Source organism: Lygodium microphyllum, chromosome 15 (genome assembly GCF_053477565.2).
Source record: "Lygodium microphyllum isolate KBCC chromosome 15, Lygodium_microphyllum_v1.1.10, whole genome shotgun sequence".
Taxonomy (NCBI): Eukaryota; Viridiplantae; Streptophyta; class Polypodiopsida; order Schizaeales; family Lygodiaceae; genus Lygodium; species Lygodium microphyllum.
Genome location: NC_141149.1, coordinates 67351357 through 67370932, shown reverse-complemented (window position 1 = coordinate 67370932; position 19576 = coordinate 67351357). Strand labels below are relative to the sequence as shown.

The following is a 19576-nucleotide window of genomic DNA, read 5'->3' as shown; positions in this document are numbered from 1 at the left end:
TCTATGGCTATTTTTTATGGTGTTCGGCACCTAGAGGCTGCCTTGTTGCGTCTCAAGATCCATTCAAAGTACGACACACTCTCCAGCTCATAACCTCTACATGATCCCACAGATACAAGAGTTCGAGGCTCAATATTCACTGCATAGTGTGTTTGTTGCATGAGCACCGTATATTCAATAGTCATTCACTTCATTATTCACTGTGTTCATTGTCTCTGAGTTACCCTTACCCTAACTGTGTTTTGTGTTCTCAATTTGTGCTTTGTCGTATGATTAGTTTTATGTTTTCTGTGTTTAGAGCATTTTTTTACACAAACTACTTAAGAGGCTTTGAATATATTTGATGCAGCTCCAGCTATGCTGAGAGATCTTTCATTTTATGGTTCAACTATACTATTGAGCCCATGTATTTCCATGTTTTTACTTTTGAGTGACATGCATAAGAGGCTTTGCATATATTTGATGCAGCTCCAGCTATGCTGAGAGATCTTTCATTTTATGGTCCAGCTACACTGTTGAGCCCATGTATTTCCATGTTTTTACTTTGAGTGACATACTTGGCCACACTTTTTTCTGCAATAAAAGCAGTTAAGAGTTTCTTTAGTGAGGAAAGACTCTAATATGCAATCATAATATGAAAAATATTCCCAATGTAAAATTGATAACCATTAGCCTTTTACCAGGTGTCATACCACACACAATCATAATGCCAATTAGCTTCCTTCAATGAATTGTAAAAATTGATAATTCATCAGGATTGTGTGATGCAAAATGCTCTGTCCCATACAAGAAATTTCCATAATCATATGTATTGCCTGAATCTCAACAAAATACGAGTTTGCAAAACTCCAGCTATTTTCACGATGCACTGCTGGATTTTCGACTTTTTCACATATACTTGGCATTACATGTCTAAAGTATCTTCTGTAATACATTTGTTACAGCTGGTCGAAACGTAACTTCCACCCTTTAACTTGTACTCCTGAATCCTGACAGAGTTGCATTAGAAATCATGTTTTGACTGTTCATGTTTTGACTGTTCTTGGTAGAGTGTGATTCTAGGAACCCATAAGATCTCTTCAGTCAGAAGTAAGAAATGTAGTAGGCAGCTTCAGTTTAAACAAACAAATACATCAGACCATGCATTTCACATTTTAAAACCATGAGCATTTCTTTGAATCTGAGAACTGAATATTTCTTTTCTAGTACTCCTACAGGCATAATTTGACACCATACAAGTCCCCATGGTCTCAGTTCTTATTTCGTACTGCACAGATTCCTATATTTCACAAGAATCTCAAGTCCAGCAACAAAGAATGACTGGATTTCAAAAAACTTAGGACTTATGCATCTTACAATTCGATCTTTACCAACTTCATCATTTACTTGCTTCAACTTTGTAGCTTCTGCCTCAATGAATTGAGAAAGCTCGAATATAGACATGTCCTTCCCTGCATTCGGACAATCCAATAAAGTTTTTAGGAAGAGTTCTCAATTCACTAATGAGCTAACACCACAAAAGTCATTTGAGCACTTACCATGGGCTTCAATAGCCTGGGACACCCGATCTATTGAATAACCCATGTCCAGAAGTATCCTAGTAAGAGTCTGAACTTTTGAATCCTGATAGTCATAGAAATATGTGAGGCATACATGAAACCTCCTCAATCACTGATACACTACCATCATCCTTGCCCCCTACTTATGCATATTTCCACTCAATTTTCAACTGAAAGTCTTATTTTCATTAAATACCAGTTAATTCAACATGTGTACCTGCCGCTTCCAATGTGCAATCAGTTGGCAACTTCCAAGCAATTGTCACAATTTCTTTCACATGATCATATCTTGCATGTAAGAGTTGGACAATGTAAATGACAGACGCCATGTAACAGAGTGCATCTTACATCAATTTCGCAGTCCCCTTTATCATGGCTTTCTTTGACTTGATTGTGGCTCGTTGGCTCAGACTCATTATCTTTGCAACACAAGCTGCAGATGAAATTACTCAGCTCAGAAATTGAGCTATCCTTTCCTGTGATCATTCAGCAATACAGTACCTCTCAAATGACAAGTATACATATGAAGGGCAGCACACAATTCACCAATGAATTGAATTACCCAATGCTTCAATAGCTTTAAATACATGACCCTTTAAGAATCCCATCTCCGAAAGTATCCTCATAACTGTCTGCTCTTTCAGGTCCTGTCATTTAAACCAATAAAGAAAATACACCACTCATTCACACCCACACCCAGATGCACACACATGCACATGCTCTCTCTCTCTCTCTCTCTCTCTCTCTCTCTCTCTCTCTCTCTCTCTCTCTCTCTCCTTTAAATAAATGAGAATATTTACATCAAACCTTCTGGCCAGCCAACGAAAATCACAGCAATCATAAGTGAAGCCAAAAGGCTACCAAAACACAGCATACAAATATCATCAAGGGGGCACAGCAGGAGTGGAGCAAACAATATGCCGCCATGGAGCAGCTACTTCAGTGAGGACCAGGTCAGCTGAAACCATGGAGGAAATTTTCCATAACAGTAACCCTTGAACATGGGCCATGTGACCACAGATACCTGAGGCCAAATCAAAAATAAAGATATTATGGGTGCACCAAATGTACCAGAGCCCAGTGATGATTGGGCTGCAAAGTGGTCCTGCATCTTGTCCCCCATGACTCAAGAATAGACGGCCGTTCGCTGCTGTGTCAACAAGGTCCACACATTGGAAATAAACTTCCAAATCTGTGTCACAACAGAGCAGGAAATGAAAAGATGAGCCATGGTCTCATCAAATGGAATGCAAAAAATACAATGGCCATAGGAGATCTTGCAAGCACGGAGAAAATCCCCAATGTGAAGACCTCAAATAATCACCTTCCATATGAAAGCTTTCCCTGATAAGGAATATTGGACTGCCACAATTGAAGAAATATGTCCCACCACTTCCCTCAGCTATCCCAAACATGCCAAACTTTGTTGGCTTTCTCAATGACCCTCTCTTATCCTCGACCCATCGTATGGTAGATTTGATGAGCCGAACTTTTTAGGAAATTGTCTGGTTTCACAAACACCCAATCTTGACAAGGGAAAGAAGGCTGAAAATCAAGCAACGGAGCATGCCACTGAAGCTACTCCTACAAGGTCAACAAAATCTGGTTGTAGAGTCTAGGCACCCAAAAGTGCTAGTGGATGCAACAAAAAGAATAAACACAGGGTTGACTATTAGTGGCAGCATCATGTACAATCTGCAACCCCATTCTAGCCATTTGATTGAATTTCTCTCAGTACAAGTCTTTATCAAGCCAATCTAGCAGCCTGGAAGTGGCCAGCACTTCCACTAGTAATCAATTAGCCTCCTTTTGGAGATCAAGAGGGCACAAACTATAAAGTGGAGAATCTCCTACCAAAAGCTATTCAAATGAATAAGGAGGAGAATTGTGAAATCTTAAAAAGCTGTGTCGAATTCCAAACACGCCACCAAGAAGCCCGAATACCAATACGATCATGGGAGATAGTAGTCTCCTCTATAAAAGATTTTACAGTATTAATCCAAGGATGACTTTACACACATATAGCGTGCAAAAGAGCCACTCTCAAAGCTGTCATATGGAGATTGACATCCAACAAATCAGCCCAACCCAATCGTTTTGGAGTAGTAACATGCTAAGCTATCCGCACCTGACCCAAATGATTTCCTTTCTTTTTCCACAATGAAAAGTGGATGCGCTGCACCAATTCCAACAAAGACTTCTTGGTCCAAGGGAAAAAGGGCAAAACATATGAGACTATACTTAATCATGATGGATTGTGCCACTTTCAACCGCACATGAAGAGGCCAATCCTAAGATATCCAATACATAAACTTGTCATGAACTCAAGAAGACATCCAATCAAGCAAGGCCCGAGGAGCCACATCCACACCAATCGGATAACCCACATGCCGAGCATAATTTCACCTTTAGAAACAACCACTCCTTGCAACCTCAAATTTTGCAAATCTATCTCCATACAAGAAATCACATAGATTTCTAAGCATTGACATGAAGCCCCAAAGCCAAACCAAACAAACTCCAAACAGCCATTTCCCTATTTACATTGGTCAGCCTTGAGAAACATAAAGAAATCATTTGCCAAAGATTGCTAGAGATTGAACCATAAGTTGAGCACCACTAGGAAGAGTTAAACCAATGATTCGCCCACCATCAGCCAACTTATCCAAAAAAGAGAGCATTGGGTGAGTGACCAATGTGAATACTCAAGGACTGAGAGGACATTCTTGACGAAGAGAACTAGGATGATCTCATCTATGACCCCACCATTAAGCGCAATATGTGCCACAACATCTTGCCTGGTGGCATCAATAAGAGAAGTCGTGCAAGGATGAAAATGCACGATAGACATCAATTGCTATAGAAAAGACCAACTAACATGACCAAAAGCATTTCTGATATCTAGTTGGATCATAACAACTGCTAGCCAAATTATGCATGATGTTCCTTTCCTTAATAAAACCATATTAGCATGGATGAATCAACTTTGGAAGCACTTTATATAATCTTTTGGCAATGATTTTGGAAAAGACTTTGTACAAGGAACTCATAACAAAAATGGGTTTGCACTACTTCAAGATTAAGGGACCTTGGGCAACAAACGAATGACTCCAATCTTCCAATACAAAGGCATTGAACTAGATCTCTATACATGTTGGCAAAGGCCAGTGAATGGATCCTCAAGTTGTTCAACATGGGCTGAAAGTAGTTCATTGGGGAGGCCATCCCAACCATGGTTTTTCCTGCATAGTCGATGGGATACTACATCCTCCACTTCAACCTCAATAATATCCACCTCCATGAAGTCTACCCATTCCGGCTTAATGTGATATCGAACCATGCCACAAATGTAACAACAAGTAGAATAACAACATCAAAAAGAAATTCATGCAAACCCACCAAAGATTTGTAGTACTCGAGGCACATCTAAATAATAGATCCAAGATGAGTAAACAAGTCACCTTGCTCATTCATCAAATGCACAATATTCTCCCAAGCATATTTGTTGCGAAGACAAGCAAAGAAAGGAAGGGTCTAACAGTTATTATCATGCATAGCATCTAGACAAGCCAACAATTCATATTTACGATATTCCTCATCATGAAGGCCTTGGACTATGCATTTCAACCATTCAAAACATGTGACCAATTCATCACTGAATGTTCCAACAAGGATTGCAAATGCTACAATTCAGCTTGAAAAATCAATGCATGCTGAATACCATATTGTCGGGAGAAAGCACATGCATTATCTCTAAGTATGGGACATGTATCTATACCCCTGGACAGAACCTGCATGCCAAACAAAGCAATCAATTGCTGCATGTACCCCAATAATTGATCATGCAGTAGAAAAGACCAATTAAAATGCTAAGGAAATTGAGCAAGCAAAGCCTTGAAGGCATGCATTGGCCAATGAGTCATTTCCAAAACCAAGAAATAATGAAAGAACATGTAGGCACTCCACCCACATGTCAATCACTTTAGGAAGAAAGGAATTACTCCGACAAATGTACATACTATGCAATCTAGCCCAATTGCCCAAGTGCTAAAGAGATCAATATGTAAATCTAGACTGAGAAGAACAAAACAACAACCACATGTCTTGTTTCAATGACAAGGCTGCGAGAGCATCCCATGTCTAATGCTAGGACTATCCATAATAGAGCGAGGAAAAATCACCCAATCTACAAACATGCAAATATTACAGTCACCCATAACAAACCCCTAACAGGCCAAAGAGAGGCATTGCAAACCTTCCCAAAACTAACGATGATCCCAAGCTCTATTAGGTGCTTAGTGCTTGAAGGGTGAGGAAAGAGGAATCTCAACCAAAGGCTTTGAACCTTTGCTTTGAGTCAAGGTATTATACTACAGTAAAATAGGAGAAAAGCAATCCATAAGACAATGCTAAGAGACTCATCACCAAAACTAGGGCCTCAAATATTCCTATTGCTAGTGCTTAGAGGATGGGAAAAGAGGACAAATGGAAAACTGCACTCCATCCATTAAAGCTGGGGGCTACTAGGGGCTTTGGGGGTGTGGTTATACTTGTTTGGAAGAAACTCAAATGTGTTGTTACACAATACATGTGGTTGAGATACGCACAAGGAGACTGCTTGATATCTTCACTGAAGTATGCTACTTCCCTCCAACAAATTCAGGTTACACTACATGAGATGGGTCACCCTTTGATGCACTTTTTGAGGACATCATGAGATGTGCTAGCATTGGAGTTGTACTATTTTTGGGGAACTTCAATGAACGCATCGAGAACAAGCAAAGTGGCTTCTACACGCATGAGAATTCTATGTTCAAAGAGATTGGCATAGATGAGGTGGACTTGCATAGGTTGGGCCAGGATAGGGAAGTGAGTGCTTATAGGGCACATCTATTGGCTTTGAGAAATGCACAGAGTGGTCAATTTTTATGGTCTCTCACACTTGCCAAGATGAGACCCTTAGGCATGCTCAAATCATAAGTAAGGAGAAAGTATAGTGGACTAATTTGATAGGGTTGCCATCATTGATATAAGACATCTAAAGCTTTGGGATATCTAGGAGACTGATTGGTATAGCACTAGACCATGCCATCTTGAGTTTTACGATTTCTTGTGGCCTCATGAGAAATACGACACCATATCTACTTGGGCACCCTGGATACCACTTTACAAAGATTACAACTCAACCTCGACAAAACATTGTAGGAATGCACAAGGTATTTGACAAAGGCTTTGCACAATTCAACCACATATGCATTCCCACAAAATTCACTACCATCTAGACCCCCATGTTCTACCACTCCCTAGAATGGTTGGTATGATGAGGAGTGCAAGACCACTTGCAGTTACCTAAAGAGAGAGATTGAGGGGGACACTCAAACATACTAGAGCAAGGATAACCTTCAAATACCCTATATGGAGAAAGAAGCAAGACTACTTGGCATTGGTAGAAACAAAAATATACCAATTATTCCTAGAATAGAATAGCAAGAGAGCATGGAAGCTGCCTCACAAGAGGTAGCCCCCATACAGATCAGCACCGAATGCTTGGCTTGATTATGGGAGACAGCTATAGGATGTGCCAAGACAATACCCGTGCAGGCCCCACAATACCACAAGCCAACATGGTGGTCTCTCTTCATCCAAAAGATGGTCAAAGATGTATGCTACAAATTGTAGAATGGCAAACATATGATGCGGACCGTCTAGTAGCAAAGCACTTCTCACATGATTGTGACAAATTCAACATGTGTATCAGCATGAATGCTTAACAAAGCAATATGTGAGGGTTTTCTTGTGAGTTGGCTGGAACATACTACAGCCCCACTCTTTAAGAGCAATGACCCCTTGGTCCCCAGTAATTACAAGACCACTATGATCAGCCACACACTAGCCACAATATATAGATCTATCTTGGAGTATGAGTTTAATGCATGGGCTGAAATGCAAGGCATGAGAGCACAAGGACAAGTACGATTCAAATGCAAATATACCACATTAAGCACCTAGGTGAGACAAGAGAATCTACTGTTACGTTGCAGATTTTCACAAACCATCTGATATAGTACCTTGAGCATGCATCATATAGAGATTACAAGATACCAAAGTACCAAAGAGTATACAATGGGGTATTTATGCATTGTATGAGATAGTGATAGGCCATGTACATGCACCTAGGACTAATAGGATTCATAGCACGATTCTAGAAGGCAAGGAGGCTCGCTCTCACCCATACTATTCGGATTGTATATAGATGAGGTGTCTACCTACATTAGCTAGGGAGGTGGAGCTAGAGCTACACTAGTCAAAGTGTTGATGCCAATACTGCTATATGGTAATGACATTGTAACTGCATGCCTTTGGCAAAGATAGAGGACTCACAATGAATGTTTGGATAGTTCACATTTGGAGGAGATGTACTAGAGCCTATGAGGGAATATGTATGCCTAGAAGTCACACTATCTAGCCCAAGGGCCAGCCAAGGCAGGATGGCACAAGGTTGTGCAACACTAGGGCCTTGAAAGTCAGTATGCCCACATACAGTTTCAAGAGCCCCCAACCAAACTATGGTTGTTTGATACCCTCCTCACACTTACTTTACTGTATGGAGTAGAGGTTTGGGATTTCAGCCTATACAACAATGGTTGAGCCTGCTCACTGTGATCAAACTTGTCAAGAGAGAGACTATTATGATAGTTGGCATAGCATGGAGAGGCCATTGATCGTGACGGCATCACATATGATCAAGACTAAGCCCTCCACCCCACATTTCATTGTTACAGAAAAGTTGGAAACAAGACCTGTGGCAGTGTGGTAATGGAGACGCTCCTCATAGTAATGATTATTGCACAAATTTTCAAAGCTTCCATATCAACAAAACTCCAAACTAGCACTAATCTCTTCCCAACAGCTAGCAACGGAGGCAAGGGGGAATGTTGGTTTTCACAAATGACTTCTTGGATGAGCTTGCATGGGTTGTACATTGATCAGTGGACATTGATCGGCTCCCACCCTTTGACTATAGTTTGGACTATCCCACACTCCCCCTCAATCAAGCTGAGCTGAACCAAATTATAAGGGCTAATATCATGAGGATGGAAACAAAGATTACATGGACTCCACCACCATCCCCCTTGGGGCTGAAGACAGCATTCTACCAAAGCCGTTTCTTGCAGCTCTTTGAGGATGGATTTATGGTCCAGCCGTAGTATACAAATATAAATCTGTTCCACGACATGCACTCTGCTATTGAACAAATTCACACTCTCCCATAGGTTGAGGAGAGAGACAGGAAGATGGCCAAACATCCTAGTAGAGAATACGATATGCCAACTCTATGGCCAAGAGCCCAAGGAGGAGGGACAAGGTGGTGCCTCTCTAAAACATTATCCCTAGTTACTAAGTGGCTCACTTTAGAATTGTTGAGTTACTGGTTAATTCGGTTCAGATCACGTTCACTTTTTGCCTGACTTTTCTTTTTCTTTAAATCTAGTTTTTGGTTTTTTAAAGAGGGACAGTGCCCAAAAGAAGGTTGGGTGGTAACCTTTAATGATACCCAAGAAATTGAGTTGGTGATGTGGAAGGCTGCAGAATTGGTTGTGTGACAAAGGGATGGGCTGGCCATACAAGGAAGAAACCGGAAGCTACCGTACAATTTCGTCTTTACCACTCCTCTTTAACGTAGAGAACTCGAAGCAAATATTTCCCTTTCATTGTAGGCACACAATAACAGGATTCTTTTAACTATTCTCTCCTTCATTCCACCGTTGCCACCCATTCTTCTCCCTCTTCATTGCTCCTGCTGCTAGCCACATCTGTTTTCCAGATGCCATTTCTATGAGCAACAATGGGAGCTAGGCTTGTGGTCTTTAGCTATGATCCTTGTGAGAACAAGACCTACAAGGTGTGCCACCGTTCCCTGCTGAAGCATGCCACACTGCCCCTGGACATCATCCCTATCAAGCAACCAGAGCTTCACATGCTCAACATCTATACATGCGAGTGCAACCCAACCAGCAGCATCAAATTCTCCTTCGTGCACTTCTTGACAGCATACCTATCAGGCTAGATATAGCAGCTACAAAGGCTGGTCGCTTTTTGCGGAATGTGTCTTCCTACACACAACTGACATCAAGGAGCATGCGGAGTTGAGTAACGACCAATACACCATCATGTGCATGCAGCACAAATACGCACCAAAGACCACCACCAAGATGGATGGCATGCTGCAAACCGTTTATCCCTGCAAGAACTGGTCCTCCATGGTCCTGTATATTGCTCCTATCCCAAAAACTAGATCTTACACATGTCATCACATTAGATCCCAGTCCAGCTCCTTCCTCCATTGCTTCATGTGGCTCGATGACAAGGACATTGGCACCAGTCCCTCCACCCAGAATTTCCTTGTCATCCACAATGAAAAGCCTAAAGGCTTTGCTCGCCTCCTTTCTAATGCCATCCATCATACCTTTGGCAGCCCTGGCTCAAGGCATGGCAGACTGTGAATCCGCAGGTGCCTGGATCCATGAGCAGGATGAGTACAGGGGATCTTACATGGTGCAAAAGGTCATCCAAGACAAGCTTATCAAGCAGCTTGATACCAAGCTTGCTGAGAGAGAGACGTGCAGAAATGGAATAGAGATAGAATGCATGCTCAAGAAAGTTGATTCTTTGGAATGTCTCCTCCGGTTTTGCCTGCAAGATAAGTCGATGCCTGTTGCCGAATTATTGTTTTCAAGCGGAAAAGGAACTCTGCAAGAGCAATGCTCTTGTGCACGCTCGTGGACCTTGTTATTGATCTCATGTGAAGAGGGGTCAGTTTGGAAAGAAATAACCCTACCTCTTCCACCATCAGATAACAGTGTCACAAACTTTCAAAACTATCTCATGCGGAGAGGATTCAGTTTGAAACCCATTAACCCTGCCTCTTGCATTACCAGACAATTCTTGCACAAACTTTAAAAACTGTCTACCCTGCGATGCACTGTACTGCTTGGCCTTGGTACATATTCGGATTAAAAATGGGAAATCCGAAGTACAGAACAGGTTATGTCGAAAACAAAAGAGAATTACAAAGCCAAACACACACACACATTCTCTCTCTCTCTCTCTCTCTCTCTCTCTCTCTCAGCAATCAAATACAAAACAGAAATGGAGGGTGCGAAAGAAGAAACGACCGTTGAGGAGCATAGCACACGCTCAGTAAACGAAGATATACGAACGGATTCCTCTCCTTCATTCGCCATTGATGCTGGCTGGCTCGCTCGCTCTCTCTCTCTCTCTCTCTCTGCCAACCCAAAATAAAGAAAACTTCTCTCTATACAATCGCTATCGCCGCCAACGGTCTCTCTCTCTCTCTCTCTCTACCCAAAACAGAGAACGCTGATCTCTCTCTATACTATCGCTACCAACCGGCTCTCTCTCTCTCTCTCTCTCTCTCTCTCTCTGTCTCTGTCTCTCTCGCTAGTTGGCTACAGTAGCGCCATGCAGAGTGCACGTGTGAAATTAAAAGAGAAGACGGCCATTTGTAATGTTTTTTGTTTTCCATCAATTCCAATTTATCAATTCTGCCAACCCGCCTTGGGTGTGAGCATAGCTGAAGGTAGTTCGAATCCTTAGTTAGGCCGCTCTAAAACATCAAACCTCCAAGGTGATTTAAAACCTTCCTATTAAAAACCCTCAGAGCATTAGGTTTCACCCAAACTCAAATAAAAATATCTCTCAAATAAAAATATCACTGGTATTCTATGCGAGGTTGTTTCAATATCTCAAACCAGCAAGCGAATGTTCAACAATCCATTTCTCATCTTTTTCTCTTCGCTTTTTTTCTTTATTTTTATTTTTTTCCTTCACCCTCTCTCTCTCTCTCTCCTTCTTCCCCCCTTTCCCAATTCCCTATGTCTAATTCTCTCTCTCTCTCTCTCTCTCTCTTCTTATCCTTCCCTTTCTCCTAATTTTCCTCTTTTTCTTCTCTTCCTCACTCTTTTGAATTCTCTCACTCTCTAAAATGTTTAAATTTACAAAATACTTTTCTCTTTCCTATTTTCCCCCATCTCTCTTCTATTTTCCCTCTTCCTTCTTTTTCTCTCTTTCTCTCTCTCTCTCTCTCCCCTCACTTTTCTTCTCTCTCTTTCCCTCTCTCCTCTCATTTCCTTCTCTCTCCCTATCCTCTTTTTTCCTTTTTTCTCTCTTTTCACACTACAAGATATAGGCCTTATACCGACGTTGAAAGCAACGAAAATGTTAATAAAAGAATTTGCCCCCGTTATCGCAAAAAGCATAGTTATTGGCGACGTTACAAAACAGTCAATATTAGTGTCGTTATTAGCATCGGTATTTGCAACGCTAATAACAATGCGTGTAGTAAATTTGCGACGCTAACAGCGACGGTAACAGGGAAAAAAATTGAAATAAAGACAAAGTGTACTTAAATCATAACACTGATACATGAAATAAATACATGATCGCATAATGAAAGTGACTGGTACAATCATGGCAAGATATCACTACTACATAGAAAATGTCTACATAGATCACGTGACCAAAAAAGAAGGATGTGTAAGCTCTAGGGATCCAAGGGCGAGCTATAAATCATCGACATCCGAAAGCTCGTCCCGTCGCAAAGGAGCATCAAACGGACTCTACAAAAAAAGAAACAACTATACATCAGTCCACTATACGATAATGCATTCTAATTAAACATGGTAACTACGGACAATAAAATGAGTGGCTTACAGAGCCGCTGCGTCCATGCAATCGATCGATCAATGCAGTGAGACCGTGCCTCTCTGCATATCGAGTCTCAAGGCCGGTCGGATCGCGATTTGTAATGGAGTACTGCAAAGAAAACAAAATACTAACTGTCAAAAACACGATTGTCAATACAAAGGATATTGCAAATAAGTAAGCAAGCAAAACAAAAAAAAACTTACAAAATCCTCTAGATATGTCGTGTGGCCGCCACTTCCAAGATGATGGACCACTCTAGCCTCTAGTCGTACCATCGCCGCCTCGCGCTGCTATCTCCAACGTCCTGAAGAATTTATAGCCTCCTCCTTGAGTCGGCGCCAGTCGTCTGCGTCTAGTCACTTGGGCTTTGCAGCCCCACTCTTGAGTGCCTTGCGTGCGTCCAATCATCTGTTGACATATATGCACGCATGCACTCCATCATCCAATCCATAGAAAACCTATCTGTTGCGGTTGGTACCGGAAACTCCTCATGCAAGGATGCTACTATGTAGTCTTTGCTTCCCTCCGGTATGTTTTTCCAATGATTCAAGATGTTATGCCGAAAAACTTGTTAGTACAACTTGTTAAGATATCGAGCTCCACTCGTGATATGCCAGGGTGACCGTTGTGCATTTATGTCACCGACTTGTCAATTGCAGATGCGGTTGGTACACCGCCCATGAATAATAGCTAGATGACAACTATCCTTATCTACTCTAGTTCGTGGCTCAGTTAGTATGCCACCTTAGTTAGTTGAGTTTGGTTTGAGACCCATATATAGGGTTCTTCTATTTCTATGTACTTGAGTTCTTTTTTGCTTATACAACTAAGAAGAGGAAAACTGTTTTCAACCTCCACCTTTGTGTGTATTCCCCCATTGTGCAAGCAAGAAAGCTACAAGTGAGACTCCTTCCTTCTCTCCCACAATCTTGACATGGTATCAGAGCCTTGTTCGTGGTAAGGAGCTTAAGAAAGTAAACCAAGTTTGCGGTGTTCTGGTAAGAGGACCAATGTTGCTTTCATTTTTCTGTTTTGGGAGCAAGTCTCTGCAGGTAGCACAGTCGAAAAGTGCAAGAGTGCATTGTTTCAGATTGAGACGCCCTTCGCGGTGTAGCAAGAGGGCAGTATATATTGTGGGCAAGGGCTTTAGTCCTTGGTTGCCCTGTTTTTTTTATTTGAGGCCATTTCGGGGCCTGTTTTGGAGGCGGAAGTTTTCTGCACGCACTCAGGAAAAGGCCCTATTTTATGCTATGCGACCACTGTTCTACAGGCCGGTGAAAAGTTATTATAGAAATTGCATCGTATGCCTGTGCGCAGAGACATTGGGAGTTACAGAATCATCCTTGTTGCCTGTTGATGCAAAATCGTCACTAGGAAGTGACTGTGTGGTCAAATACCACTTTCGTCAGTTTTGCAGATTTGCCCTTGTGAGGCTAAAACTGTGTTCTTTGCAGTGACAGAATTTTTTGCAGTGTTCTATAATGGCGTCTAATTCTCTTTCACAGATTGTCACTGAAAAGCTTGACAAGAACAACTTCCAAGCATGGAAGTTCAGAATGACGAATTTCCTTATAGAAAAAGGATATTGGGAATTCGTTGCAGGAAATGAAGAATAACCAATTCTTCCTGATGTTCCCAATCAACAGCAAATGCAGGCATTTAAAGCATGGCATGAGAGAGCCAGGAAAGTTATGTATTGGCTGTCTATCAGCATTTCAGACTCTATAATTGTGCATATTCAAGATGCAAGTACGCCAAAGGAAGCATGGGATACTTTGTCAAAAATGTATAGTACAAATACGCAAGCCACGAAAATGCAGCTCAAGCAAGAGTTGCACAATGTGCAAAGAGAAAGTATGAGCATCAATGACTACCACATGAAGGTGAAGAAGATTGCAGATGCACTTGCTTCCATTGGGTCGCCAGTGGAAGATGATGATTTAGTTTCTGTGACCTTGAATGGTCTAGGAAAGGATTATGCATAGTTCCGAACATCCATTTTCATCCGTAAAAGATTTCCTGATTTTGAGGAGTTGATTGCTCTTCTAATTTCTGAGGAGCAGAGAAATGGTGGTGCATCTTCTTCAGGAGGAACTTCAAAACAAGCTATCTTCTACTCAAATGCTGGAAGAGGTAGAGGCAGAGGTAGAGAAGGCCGATCTTGAGGCCGTGGTAGAAATCAGAATATGTAGCAAACTCAAGAAAATCAGTCCTATGGAGGAGGACGTGGTAACTCTAGAGGCATGGGGAGCCAAAGAGGTCATGGTGGATGGCAAAGAGGCCAAAATGCAAACAACAATGTTGAATGCTACTAATGTGGTAAAATTGGTCATATGGCTAAAGATTGCTATAAAAAGCAGAATGACATCATGAATGGAAAATTACAACAAGGAAATTATGCATCTTTTAGTAGACAGGGTGATGACAGAAATGAGCATTTGTTTATGGTGCAGCACATGACCAATTCTGTGATAAGTGCAGAAGAAAGCAACGATATGTGGTATGTTGACTCAGGTGCATCAAACCACATGACAGGTCATGCAGAATGGATGCAGGATGCAAGGAAAATGAAAAAACCAGGATTTGTGGAGACTGGTGATGATACTGCACATCCTATTGTGCAGATTGGAAAAATTCCTTTGTCTATGCAGGATGGGAAAAAGAAATACTTGTCGGATGTATTTCATGTCCCGAATATCACCAAGAACCTAGTTTCTGTTGGTCAAATGGTTGAGCAAGGCTTGCAAGTCAGATTTAATTCTCATGGATGCTTTGTTGAGGATATGAAAAATAAAGGTCGCTTGATAGCAAAAGGAAAGAAGAAGAGCAGAATGTTTACATTGGATGCAGACATGCCTGAATTGAGTGCAGCAATGTTTGCACATGGGACCGGTGTAGTTGCAGATATTGATATCTGGCATAAACGCATTGGTCATGTTAATATACAGCGACTTAAATCAATGCAAGCCCAAAATATTGTTGAAGGATTGCCTAAATTCAAGGTTGCTGAATGCATAAGGTATGTGAAGCCTGTCAATTTGAAAAACATGCAAGAAAACCATTTTCTAGACATGTTCAAGAGAGTAAGAAGCCATTGGAATTAATCCACTCTGATGTGTGGACTACTAAAGCTGCATCTCTTGGAGGCTGTCATTATTTTGTCACTTTTATTGATGACTATAGCAGAAAAGTTTGGGTGTATTTTATGAAAAAGAAAAGTGAAGTTTTTGGGTATTTCAAAACTCTTAAAGCTATGGTTGAAAAAGAAATAGGCCTGCAAATAAAATGCCTAAGGTCAGATGGAGGGGGAGAGTACCTCTCAAATGAGTTTGCAAGGTTCTTGTAGGAGTATGGCATAAAGCAGCAATATTCATGTAGTCATACCCCACAACAAAATGGAATTGCAGAAAGAAAAAACAGGCATATTGGAGAGGTATCTCGTGCTATGCTCAATGAAAAAAACCTGCCAGATTTTTACTGGGCTGAGGCAGTTGCTACAGCAGTCTACATAATGAACAGGACTCCCACTGCAGCAATACATGGCATGACTCCAGAGAAGATGTATACTGGTAGGAAACCAGATATTTTTCATTTGAAAATTTTTTGTTGCATTGCCTATGTTCATGTGCCAGATGAGTTGAGATCCAAGTTGGATCCAAAAGCTGAGAAGTACATCTTTATTGGTTACTCTCTGCAGCAGCAAAAAGGGTATAGATGCTATAACCCTTCTACTCGTAAGTTTACAGTGAGCACAGATGTTGTTTTTTATGAGATGAGTAGCTGGTATAAACCAGTAAATGTGATTGATAATGAAGATACACAAAATGGTAATGCTGCACAGAATTCACAGCAGCAGTCACAAGATATTAGTGGACCTGGAGCATCCTCTACTAGTGGTTCACATTCTTCGCCATGGACAGGCAGATTGAGATCAAGAGAATCGTCTCAAAGCAATGCAGATAGTGGTATGCAGGTATCACGAAGAGGAAAAGAGAAGGTAGATCAGCCCATGTTTGATGTGAATGCAGGTCACTCTTATGTGGATGGTGAATCCAGTGGCTCAGAACAGAGCATTAATGATGAGTTGGGTATTCCTTCTATTGTTACACCTGGAGTAAGGAAGACCACGGATGTTTTGAGAGCACCTGGGAGTGAACCTACTTTGCGCAGGTCTACCAGAGCTAGGTATCCTATGGATAGGCTGAAATATGATGGATTTACAGCCATTCACTATGCCTATATGGTCAAAGTGATACAGGAACCAAAACCCACTTCTTTTGAGCAAGCCATGGGAAAAGAAAAATGGGAGAAAGCCATGGATGAAGAAATGGATGCCTTGGAAGCAAATGCTACATGGGAATTGGTACCTTTGCCTAAAGATAAGAATGCAATTGGTTGTAAGTGGGTTTATAAGGTGAAGCACAATGCAGATGGTTCTGTGAACAGATACAAGGCAAGATTAGTAGTCAAGGGGTATGCACAAACATATGGCATTGATTATGAACAAACATTCAATCCGATTGCAAGGATGGCAACCGTAAGAGCAGTTATTGCTATGGCTGCATCAAAGGAATGGTCTTTACATCAGATGGATGTAAAGAATGCCTTCTTGCATGGTGATTTGCAAGAAGAGGTATATATGGAGCAACCACTAGGTTATGTGCATGCTGTTCATCCTGAGTTTGTTTATAGGTTGAAGAAAGCATTGTATGACTTGAAGCAAGCACCTAGAGCATGGTATGACAAGATAGGACAGTATCTTGTCACTATTGGCTTTCAGATTTCCAAGGCAGATTTCTCACTTTATGTGAGAAAAACAGAGAAAGGTATTATGCTACTTATCATTTATGTTGATGATTTGATTATGATAGGTGACAGTAATGAAGATATCCTTCATTTGGAAATGCTATTGAAGCAGAAGTTTGAGATGAAGGATTTGGGAGAGTTGCGTTATTTCTTGGGCATTGAGGTGATTAGATCACCAAGTGGGATACGGCTCTTGTAGAGGCAGTATGGATTGGATATGCTGTCCAAATATGGGATGACAGGCTGTAAGCCTATTTCAGTTCCTTTGGAGCAGAATGTGAAGCTGAGCGCAGATGCAGGTGAGCTTCAAGAAGACGCTACTATGTACAGTCACATAGTAGGAAGTTTGATTTATATAACTATTACCAGGCCATATTTGAACTATGCTGTTGGATTGGTAAGTCAGTTTATGGAGGCTCTAAGGAAACCGCATTTGGATGCGGCTAGACACATACTCAGGTATGTGAAGTCCACATTGCAGTATGGACTACTTTATGAGACTGGGGTTCAGATACAGTTGTATGGATACACTGATGCTGATTGGGCTGGTAGTATTTCTGATAGACGATCTACCAGTGGATATGTGTTCTCTTTTGGAAGTGCTGCAGTCACTTGGAGCAGCAAGAAACAGCCTACAGTTGCCTTGTCGAGCACAGAGGCTGAGTACAGGGGCGTAGCAATGGTTGCATGTGAGGTAGCTTGGTTGCATAAGCTACTTTATGACATGCATCAGCCTACAGATGGGCTAGTTGTCATTTATTGTGACAATATGAGTAGTATACACTTGGCAAATAACCCAGTCTATCATGCTAGAACAAAGCACATTGAGGTGCATTATCACTATGTGCGGGAGAGGGTTTTACTAGGTCTTATTGATCTAGTTTATGTCAGCACAGAGGATCAGGTAGCTGACATATTCATGAAGGCATTGGGCACAAAGAAGCTGCGCAAGTTCAGAGACCTGCTTGGTGTACAAGAATTGGGATTGAGCTCGAGAGAGAGTGTTGAGATATCGAGCTCCACTCGTGATATGCCAGGGTGACCGTTGTGCATTTATGTCACCGACTATTCAGTTGTTGCAGATGCGGTTAGTACACCGCCCATGAATAATAGCTAGATGACAACTATCCTTATCTACTCTAGTTCGTGGCTTAGTTAGTATGCCACCTTAGTTAGTTGAGTTTGGTTTGAGACCCATATATAGGGTTCTTCTATTTCTATGTACTTAAGTTCTTTTTGGCTTACACAACTAAGAAGAAAAAAATTGTTTTCAGCCTCCACCTTTGTGTGTATTCCCCCATTGTGCAAGCAAGAAAGCTACAAGTGAGACTCCTTCCTTCTCTCCCACAATCTTGACATAACTCTCTCATGTGAGCCATCACCCTCCTCCCCTCATCATTCATGATGATGGCTCTTGACCTATCATCTACAAGGTAAGCATACCCCTTTGGGGTATGCTTAAAATGGGTCCTCTCCCACCTGCGACCACGCTCCTGGGCATATCCAGGAGACCCTTGTACATCTGGTGTACCGATCGGGGTAGTATCTATCAGAGTAGCACCTATAGGGGTGCCACCTACTTGCGGATGGCTGAGCAAAATCCGAAGTGATTGGAGTAGATGTCTCCATAGGTGTGACAAATCCTGGAGGTAATGCAACTCTAGCAGAACGACGAGACGAAGACACCGTGTCCATGCCTCCACAGCAACCACCTGAGCCACGCTCTCTAGAACCACCACGAGAGCGAGGAGTAGCACCTGTATCCTGAGCCGACCGCAGGCTCACTGCATTCAGATCTTTGCAACATCCCCTTGAAGCACTCCCTCCGTCTGGCCCAAGTCTGGAGCGTCGATCTCGTCTGCTCGAAATTGAAACATCAGATCACGTTGAAGTAGATCTAATAAAGCGGCCTAACGATGTCCGAGACAGCTCCTAGTCCGCCATGTTTCTAAATCTCGCCATCTGATCTAGAGACATGCGTGTGAAGATCTCATGCAACTCCTCATCGCTCATCCCTCGACTCATCCTGAGGATCTAAGTATCCACAAAGGTTACCTGCACAGACAAAAAATGATGTTAGCATAATCAATTTAAATCATACAAAGCGCGATAATATAAATCTTTAAAAAAATGATCTTACTTAAAATGTATATCTTATGTACCCTTATAAGTGATTCGTCAACAAATTGAGTAGGTGGATGCTCCAAGTATGAAGTATCCTATGATCCCATGCCAATCTCGTGACACAACCCAGCATAAACTAGAAGGTCGATAGATATGTCACCACAAAATGATGAGTCCACCTCGTTCTCAAAGAATTCTTCGACTCCTATATTTCCATCATTGTTACCCGATGCTGGCTCCTCTGCGTGCTCCAAGCTTTCAGTGGCCTCCACCCCTTGCAATATCGACCCCTCTATTTGCATATCGTCCTCATCTATGCTCGGAACATCGCTTTGATCATATACTCTTGCACTTCGGGG

The 19576-nt window shown here is 41.7% G+C and overlaps 1 protein-coding gene across 1 annotated transcript in view; it reads right to left on the bottom strand.

The window, feature by feature from the left end:
- The window catches only part of LOC148024640 (putative inactive DNA (cytosine-5)-methyltransferase DRM3), a 42352-nt gene extending 31489 nt beyond the window's left edge, over positions 1–10863 (bottom strand). The window contains exons 1-5 of the mRNA XM_087694269.1: positions 10736–10863; positions 2122–2206; positions 1908–2035; positions 1539–1623; positions 1357–1451 (exon numbers count right to left, since the gene is read on the bottom strand). Coding sequence (XP_087550395.1) covers positions 1357–1451; positions 1539–1623; positions 1908–2035; positions 2122–2206; positions 10736–10804 — 462 coding nt within the window. The 5' untranslated portion in view covers positions 10805–10863. The remainder of the gene's footprint in view (positions 1–1356; positions 1452–1538; positions 1624–1907; positions 2036–2121; positions 2207–10735) is intronic.
- Positions 10864–19576: the final 8713 nt, after the last annotated feature.